This window comes from Anneissia japonica, unplaced genomic scaffold (genome assembly GCF_011630105.1).
Source record: "Anneissia japonica isolate Jap-2015-1 unplaced genomic scaffold, ASM1163010v1 scaffold24_len2511860_cov200, whole genome shotgun sequence".
NCBI classification, from domain to species: domain Eukaryota; kingdom Metazoa; phylum Echinodermata; class Crinoidea; order Comatulida; family Comatulidae; genus Anneissia; species Anneissia japonica.
Genome location: NW_022730786.1, coordinates 1,867,333 through 1,876,854, shown reverse-complemented (window position 1 = coordinate 1,876,854; position 9,522 = coordinate 1,867,333). Strand labels below are relative to the sequence as shown.

The window sequence follows — 9,522 nt, the reverse complement described above, 5'->3', positions numbered from 1 at the left end:
AAAAAAAGAAAAAAAAAAAGAAAAAAAAGAGAGAAAAAGAAAAAAATGATGGCCAAGAATGCCTCAAATGTTATGTTCGGGCGTCTAGAACACAAAAATTTCGCGGGGGCATGCCCCCAGACCCCCTACGACAGTGTTGTCTCAATCGGCCCAACTTTCGGCCCTCCTTCCGGCCCCCCCTTTTGGACATTTCTGGATCCGCCCCTGAAAGACCACTTTTCTTTGGTCCCCTATTAACAAATTCTGTATATCTTATCTTTATTATTCTAATTAGAGACCAAAGCTGGTAAATACCATGGCAACTCCGGTCCCAAAAGTGGTCTTTAAGTGGGGAGAGACCTGTACTCAATAAATTCCCCATCGCTTTATTTTCATCACGTCATTTGGGAGCATTTAGTTTAAGACAAAAAATTAAACACCTTGGGCCCACATATTTTATTTGAGGAAGATGTTTACAGGGGGTCATGTAGGAAGAAGGCACTAAGGCAGATCTGATTAAATAACTTTGTAAGTTTAATGATTTCATCAGTTTTTGTTTGGTTAATTGATTTAAATTTCCTTTACAATACGATACTGATGATGCTGACTGGTAAACTGTTTACATCTTTATTTTAGTTCCATTTTAAAGGAAATCCAAATCACATTGAATGATTCCATTGATTGTGTGTATATATGGCAGATGTAACTAACCCCCGATTATGGTAACTAATTAAAAATATTGTATTGCAAGACTATTGGCCTATATCATGAATAAATTTGAGAGGACCAAAGAATTTAATTGATTTCTTTTGCAAGACTTTTATTTTCTTATTGCCTTATTGTTTCAGCTGTGCAATGTCATTTTATGTAAATTTTAAAAAGACATTAAATATAAAATTTCGACAGACAACTTTCATTTTAATTTTATAATTATATTTTGTCAAAATAGTAGCTTCTGCTTTTTAGACAATGCATTGTGTAATTGTTCATTGTTTACAAACACCACCTACAATGAGGGTGGTATGGACACAACATGTGTCCATACTGTATACAATACAACATAATTAATAATGTGCAATAATGAATATAACTGTTTGACAGTATTTCATTTTCCTTTTAAATTGGGAATATATTAATTACACTTATTAAAAATATGCAAAGCATAATTTACTCTAATGTTTTATAACACACCTATATAGATTCCTGTAATTTGATTAGTGGATTTCGTATCATGTGACAATGGTTATTTACCCCATGTCGTCACTCATCATTGAAACTTATTTTCATCCGTGCATTTTCGTTCCATCCGTTTTTGCCCATTTCACGGTGCCTAGAATATGACTCCAACCTACTACAATCTTTTGATTGGTTAAAGACATGCTGGACTGTTCTAAAAAGGGTAGATTTTTTTCATAAAATATCAAATGACAAGAATCTACTTTAGGCATGTTGTAAAACAAATAATGAATTTAAGAAAGAATATTTTCATGAGTTGACAGACTGACTGTTCCATTCAACTTGGCTCCGCCTCGTCGAATGGAGCAGTCAATCTTTCAACTCATTAAACTATTCTTCCTATTATGCTCATAAAATCTATTAGTATTTGTATACTAATAGATTTTTATTTTCCCTTATAAGTTATATCAACTTTTTAGTGTAAATTAAAATTTTAGCAATTTAATCTCATAACTACAATGTTGCATCTTTGAAAAATACATATGAAATACTTGATTTAGAATGATTTTTTATGCATAGAGACAATTGTCTTAGATGCCCTATAGATTTATAAATACAGCTGAACTTGCCTAAGTCGAAATGAAAAATTCTTCAACTTAGATAAAATTTAACTTACAGAATGGAAAATACAACAATTTGGCATGTAAAATAAGATAAACTTGGAAATTATTCGAGTTGGGCACGTTTAACTGTAGTGCATACATTGGTTTGCACATTGGGACAATTGTGTTATGGTAGTCAAGAGTACAAAACATAAGCTAGGAGGGGTCAACAGCGTATGTGAAATGATGACCTAAAATCATTTTTTGTGTACTTTAGGATGGCAAGTGACACAGAAAAGAGTATGTTTTGTACTTTCTTAAAAAATTATGACCCCTTGTGCCTCCTATAAATTTATTTAATTATCGTCTTTCTTCATGTGAGCATAGAGTTCTGTTTTGTTATTTACAGCTTCTAGTCTCCCTGCAAACTCTTCATGCCTCATGGTATTGACTACTTTTATCCGACTGGTCCATAATGACAGCAAGGAGACTGGTCCGCCTTAAAAAAAAAAAAAAAGTTTAAAAACATAAAAATGTCTGTTCTAATTCTTAATTAAAAGGTAATATTAAAGAAACTTGTGAGGCTGTATTATAGATAATCAGTCTATGGTTGTAAACCCAGTAAAAGTTTGTCAAGTCAGCATAGAAACTTCGGTATAAAGCCCAGCACTCACTGTGCCTGAAGACTCTTGCGATTCTATGGAAAATGCAACTCCACAACGCGAGATCTACGGATTGTTTTTAATGGCAAAGCGTTCAGACTCTCAGCAGACGGTGTTGAGTTGTCTGATGCTCACAGGGAGCGAAGTGGCATTTGTCGGCCGGCAGTTGTACGACAGTTGTAGGACGAATTGAGTGCCCAACTTAAGTTTTACTCAAACCTGAAAATACCATAGTCTAGTACTGTATAATCTAAGGAATATCTCTCATGCATAAGAGAAGTAAGGGAGCTGGCCACAGATAGAAAAGTGTGGAATCTCATTATTGAGGGTGTAAATGCTATGTCTTGAGACGACGATTAAGCAAGTAGAAGACGATGAAGAGGATCTATAGGCAAAAACAATGAAATTTACCTTTCTGTCTATCTCTACTTTCATCCTTTGTAATCTTCTGCTTTTTGATTGGTGGAGTGCCCTCTATGTTCCCCAAATCTGTATTTGATAGAAAGTCCTGTTTCTCTCGATGAGTCATGCTTTGCAACCTAAATGAAAAAATGAGCAGAAAGTAGAATGGTCACAACAATGATTATTTTAAGTGCTATTCATATGTACATATATCATCCTGAAAAATGTAAACATCCTGAGTGGTATTATGTATGCCTTTGCTTTAAAGACAAACATACGGTAGCCATTGACATGATATGGGCCACATCGGTCTTGGTGTATGGTAATGCATTGCCTCATTTAAGTCCATTTCATACCCACTAACTTTTTAAGTACGCCAAGTCGATACTCTAAAAATTTAAAATGGATCTTTTTTTTATATTTCTTTTACATTCAACACACAGAAATGGATCCATTTGGGGCTAATGCTATGCAAAAAGAAGAGGGAAGCATGGTACTCCAAAATATGCTATTTTTGTATTCATTTTATTTCCATGTATCACATTAATATTGTCAAGCATTTCTAAACTTAAATCTCACCCCTACCCAGCTCAGTGCTTCACACGTCGCATGGCCCCCTACCTAAATTTTTCTTTTGATCTACCATGCAACAGCAAGCAAGCATGCCAATTTCAGGATGGAACACTTTTCTTTGCAAAAAACTGTTGTATGCCAATATACAGTCACGATACACCTATACATGGTCAAGATGTGATGTCATCATGACCATATTTAGGCATGTTGTCAAATGTTTCTGTCAAATAAAACTTTGACAGGGATTTAGGAAGTAGACTATTTCTTGAATCCAGGATTTTCAAAGTAAAACTCCATTCTGGTTGTTTACCTGTCTAGATCTTTCCAAGCCTTTTCTGCTTCACTGGCTTTCTCTGTGCCCTTTGCTGAGGACTTGTCCATTCCCTTCTTGCCGTTGGAGTCACTAGACGGCTTACAGTCGTACAAGCACTTAAGCACTTCTTGATGCGCAGGAGACGTATTACTGTATGCTTTTATTAATGTCTCAAGCTCCGCCCACATCTGTCGATAATGCTCCTCCCTGACGATGATTGACAGAAATGAAAAGTAATCAATTATTCGTCTAAAACATTTCATATTGGCAGTCTAGCATCTTAAAAGTAAGCCTATAATCATCATACTGCCTGTTGACAAGGATTCATCCTGACCAAGCCATGCCAATGATTAGCTGTGTTGTGTAGTTTCATTTTGTCACACTGCTACTTACTTTTTTGGTGCTTTACCCCTAATACCTGGGGGAAGGGGTATTGGGTCACCCTTTGCTTCTATACCAACTAGGTGAAGGATAGACTTCTTGCACTCAGTGATGTCTTCCTCATCCATCACAGGTTTGGCAATCAATGTCGGTAAGGGGTCAATGTGCTAGAAGATGAAAACACATTCACAAGACAAACTATTAATCTTAATAATAGTACAATAAAACCTGGCCACGTAATCTTTATTTACTTTCTTGGCCCTAAATGTATAAACATGGATAGGCCTACCAGGTAAAATATGAATAATTTAGAATGGAATAGGTCTGGTGCTCTGGCATAATTGTATAGTATAAAATATCAGTGAATACTAACCGATGCCATGTTGAAGATGATAGTATCACTAATTACCATGGGCCAAAGTCTGGTCTGCCTTTCAAGTTGTTCTTTTGCTATTAAATTTAAAAAAAAATCAACATAAAGCCCTGTACAGACTATTAATGTGACATGCCTAAATATAGTCATGATTACATCACATCATGACCATATATAGGCACATCATGACTATATAAGGGGATACAACAGTTTTTTGTCAAAGAAAATGTGATTATCTGGACAGAGTTTAATATCTTATCAAGTGGATGTATTGATGGACATTATATTTACAGTATACACATATTTTAGCCAGACTACAGTATTTTACAAATCTAATTACCTTTAATGATAGGTAATTCCTCATCATGACTATCTGTGGTGAAGGGGGCAAGGCGATTGTCCTTCATGAACTCGCCAAAGTCAGTAATCCTATAATCCGTCACCCTCCCCCCGCAGCCCTCGCTAATTGACGGCGGGTCTTCCAGATATGATCGTGAGGTCGACAGGCAATGGATGAAGATTTCCCCACCATGACTTGTCAACATATGCGACATGACCTTTGCCCCAGCCTTGCGTGGCTGCTCAAGCATGACCTGGCGGCCATTCAGAAGAAAGTTTGTCAGGCATAACGAAGGCCTACTGTTGACCTATGGAAAAAAAGTTGTAATACTTCATTCATTATTATACTGAAGGTGTACTAAAATATGGATTTCTTTAGCAATACAATGTTATTAAGGCCAGCCAGGAATTTTCAAAACATGGTTGAAAATCTTGAATATTCAAGATCATCTCCCTATTGAGAAAGGCCAATTTCAGTCCATGTTTAAACACTATGTTTAATCTCACTTAAATTAATTATTTGAGCCGATATGAATTTCACATTAATACTCACATCTACTGGAGAAATTCTATATGCACCCGTGCAATACAGCAATTCTAAAAAAAAAGAGGATACGGAAATGTACTTGACACCGTAAAGAGCCAGGATGCGTAAAACAAAGTTTATTGAAATGTTGTCATAATATACAGTTATAAACACAGTGCTGTACATACAGCAATTGCTATGTTTACGTTTGAACATCTTACAGACTAACAAGTACGTCACTGCAAGGTTACAGCGAGTGGTGGTGGAGGTGACAATGATGATGGCAACAATAACAATAATATTAATAACAATAAAAATTGCATTTGATATTACAGATCTATCTTAGCCTCAATGTACTTTCACAAAAGTAATAAATTGCTTCCTCACTAGGGGTTGGAAGGCACTGGTGGAAGTTGTCTGTCAGATGTGAGTAGGCAAAGCAAACTAAAAACAGAAGAACATTAAGTACAAAAATTAGAGATAGATAGATAAATCATCATTTATAGGTATACTTGCTGAACTGACCATTAGACATTCCTCTGGGTGAGCACCATTTCAGTATGATGTTGTTCTCCTCTTGACCGAGGACTTTCAAGGATGTATCACCACTCGACGAGGCACTTTGGGAAGTGCTCTTGCGAACTTCTTTGTGGCCGTCTTTATGATGCAGCAACTCGACATCGTAATTGGCTGAGCTATTGGAATTTTGTTCTTCCTGTTGAATCGAAATAAAAACATTGCAACAGTATTGCACATAAACAAACATTCAATGGATTATAATATTGTCTCATGGAATTTTAAAAAAAAGTATTTTTACTCTCGTGGTTGTGTGTGCCTTATTTAAGTAGGCATGTTTGAATAATAGTGATGCTATGACTTATCCGACATGGGGACAAGCTATCTGATGGCGGATCTGACAAGGTATAACTGAGACCAGTGAGGTCTAGAAGTGAAACTTTGATGGGTGCCTAGGAGGCTAATACCTGGTGTTTTGAAAAAGTAGGAAATTTTGGGCCATTTTGTTCCAAGACAACATATTAGCGCACAACATATCTAACAATTTTCCCCTTTTATTGGTACTCTGAGAGTTGTGGCTGATGAGCTGAAATTTTGCATGTTTTATGATGGATTAAACTCACATTCCCAGGCCCCATGCCACCACTGGGTATGTCTGGCGAGGGGTATGTGTGTGTTGAAAGTTATTCTTTGTATGGTCTTACCTTCATTGGAATACCAGTGATTGTTGTCATAACAAGGTTGTGATGTGCCTGGACTAATTTACAAAGATGACTAGCCAGATATTGCGCAGACGGTACCGAGATCAGTCTGAACGACAAATTTGAGGAGACATTCTGGCGTGTTTTTGGGGTTATTGCTGTTGAAGAGTCTTCAGGGACATGTACGTGAAAGACAGTAAGTTCACAGTGATTTATCGAAAGAAGACTGAAGAAAAAGAAATATTTTTGCAGTAATTCATAATTTTTTACATCTTATATGAAACATGCAGGAATATTATATAATGAATATTACATATTTTAGTTAATACATTAGAATCATTAAATAATATTAATAGCAACAACAATAATAATAATAATAACTAGCAATAATATGATCCACTAAATAAGAAAAAGCCTTACTTGTCGGAGCCAGCAGCCATTTTGTTATGCTGTACTATTGCGTCTTGAACACTTTTCTTCAGAACCTCAACATGGGTGTCGCTGTCACATCTAGATGTGTGTTTTCGGAGTGCTGTATACTGTGCGGAAAACTAAAACAATTTGTGGGATGCTTGGAACTGCTACCTTGAATAATTACTCACTACTCAAGGCACACCATTTTTAATAATCTCTTTTTTGGAATGGCACCATGAGCAACGATTGTTGAAATGACACCATATAAGTGTAACAAATGATTGATTGATCGAGTGTTCATAAATTAATTAAAACTTTTTACTTTGTAACTGAAGTGAAGCAAATGATTCTGCCTTTGTTCGATACGCTTGAGGCGACATCCGTCATCGAAGTACGAATCTGGTGCTGTTCCTCACTGCATTCACACAGCACTTCCACTGCTGCTGTAAGGCCGTGAATTATACTACAATCATCATCACTAGCCTCAGGATCTGCTGGACCTAGCTCAGCAAAAACATGCATCAACTGTCAAAGTAAACAAAACCTGAACATTAAAAAATGTCAATATTTTAATAGCTTACTTTGTATATTAATTAACTTTCAATAAAAAATTAAAATTAGAAGAAAGTTTTTGATCTAACAGATGCATATCAAATTGTTTTGATCTACGTCTCATTAGAAATATGATTTTTTAAATTAATATATATTATATTTTTACCACAGTCAATCCACAGGAATCATCATCTACACCAACATTATCTATCATTATCATCATTTGTCATCATCATCTTCAATATCTGTCATCATCATTATCATCATCTGTCATCATTATTATCTGTCATCATCATCATCTGTCATCACCATCATCTGTCTTTATCATCATCATCTGTCATCATCATCTGTCATCATTATTTTCATCATCTGTTATCATCATCATCTAGCATCACCATCATCATCTTCTGTCATCATCATCCTCATCATCATCATTATCTGTCATCATCATCTTTATCATCATCACCTACTATCATCATCATCACCTACTATCATCTTCGTCATCATCATCATCAACAGTAACATGTACCGGTAGTTATTCTTTTTTTATAACATCAACAACCACATCATCATCATTCATAATTTATGCCTTACATCACTTAGCTGTTGATCTGATTTGCTCCATGTATTCAGGAGTCTTGCTTCTGTGTCTGCTGCAATAAATCGTATCTAGAAATTGAAAAACAAAATGTGCAACTTGAAACTTAGAGTACGATTCTCCTCCAAAAAAATTAAATCTCAGAAATAAAGTGAATAATAAATTGAAAATAATATAGCATTGTTATATTTTTATCATTGCTAACTAACTGGGTGAATGATATGACTTCTAATTAATTCAATTAAATTCTTGAATATTCATAAGCTGACACATGGAAGTAGTATACTTTTATGAATATTCATAAGCTGATGATAAACCTATGCATCTGCCAAAAAGTAAAAACTACATTGCATAAACTTGCCAATCTCAATAATTTCACACTGAAGATATTCAACACTACATAAAAAGCAGATGAACGTACCAATCTATCAGATGCGAATATATCATACACAATACGGCAGTACTCAAATGCTGCCTCTACTGCACAGGTCCAAAGTGACTTGTAAAATGGATCAATTGGAATATTTGAAACTCCCGACCGAGATTTGCTGATCATGTCGTATTCTATCTTGTGACCGCAAGGCTTGCCAAAAAACGGACTGTGATCAATGACGATCACCGTTTTATGTGAAGCGGGAAACATTCTAAAAATATATCAGGAAATATACATACATAATTGCCCCATGTGGGATGAATAAAGATTATTGTTTGATTGATTGTAGTTTGTACTGTATTTTGATTTAAAAATTGACATTGCAATGACTGAGCAATTTACTATTATAAATATTAAACTTATTAGTAATTACTAAAAAGATTACTAAGTTTGATCCATAATCAACATCCTTATTAACACCAATTTAACCATGCCTACCTTCCTGGTAGGCCAAGGGAGGATAATAAAATTTAAAAAAAAAAGATGAATTGCTCTATCTAGGCCTAGACCTATGTGGGTATATATGCCTAGGCCTACTACATCTAAAATAATTACACAACTTTATATGAAAACAAAAATATTGACGATCAACTGAAGGACTGCGAGATATCTGGACATGCATAATGTTTAGCTTGTGTAATTTTCCTTTATAGGTCTAGCCTAAGTAACTAACATTAACAACAGGCTAGGCCATAGCTAGGTTTACATACAATGATATTGAGTGGCACGGCAAATTATGCTGTGTCGACCCTTGCTTACTTTACTTTCTTGTTGATTGATGCACTGTTCGCCTAGCCTACGATTTTGTTCGTTGCTCTACCGCTCCATTTGTACAGTTCAGCTACAATTCCATATCCTCGATGTTAAACTGACAAAAGGACGGCCCTGAAATTAATTAATGTTGATATCAATTAGAATTAGACTAATATTTAATACAAATTTTCAAGACGAAAGCTAGCCCTAACTGCTCTGGTGAGACATA

The 9,522-nt window shown here is 35.4% G+C and overlaps 1 protein-coding gene across 1 annotated transcript; it reads right to left on the bottom strand.

Moving 5' to 3' along the window:
* Positions 1-773: 773 nt before the first annotated feature.
* LOC117115049 (integrator complex subunit 13-like) lies at positions 774-9,522 on the bottom strand. Its single transcript, XM_033258702.1, has 14 exons — positions 9,300-9,522; positions 8,529-8,751; positions 8,104-8,178; positions 7,280-7,482; positions 6,964-7,044; positions 6,547-6,769; positions 5,852-6,041; positions 5,354-5,397; positions 4,802-5,108; positions 4,462-4,538; positions 4,101-4,255; positions 3,705-3,914; positions 2,831-2,958; positions 774-2,256 (listed from the first exon to the last, which is right to left on the bottom strand). The coding sequence occupies exons 2-14, from the start codon at positions 8,748-8,750 to the stop codon at positions 2,114-2,116; spliced, it is 2,058 nt and encodes a 685-aa protein (XP_033114593.1). The 5' UTR covers position 8,751; positions 9,300-9,522; the 3' UTR covers positions 774-2,113.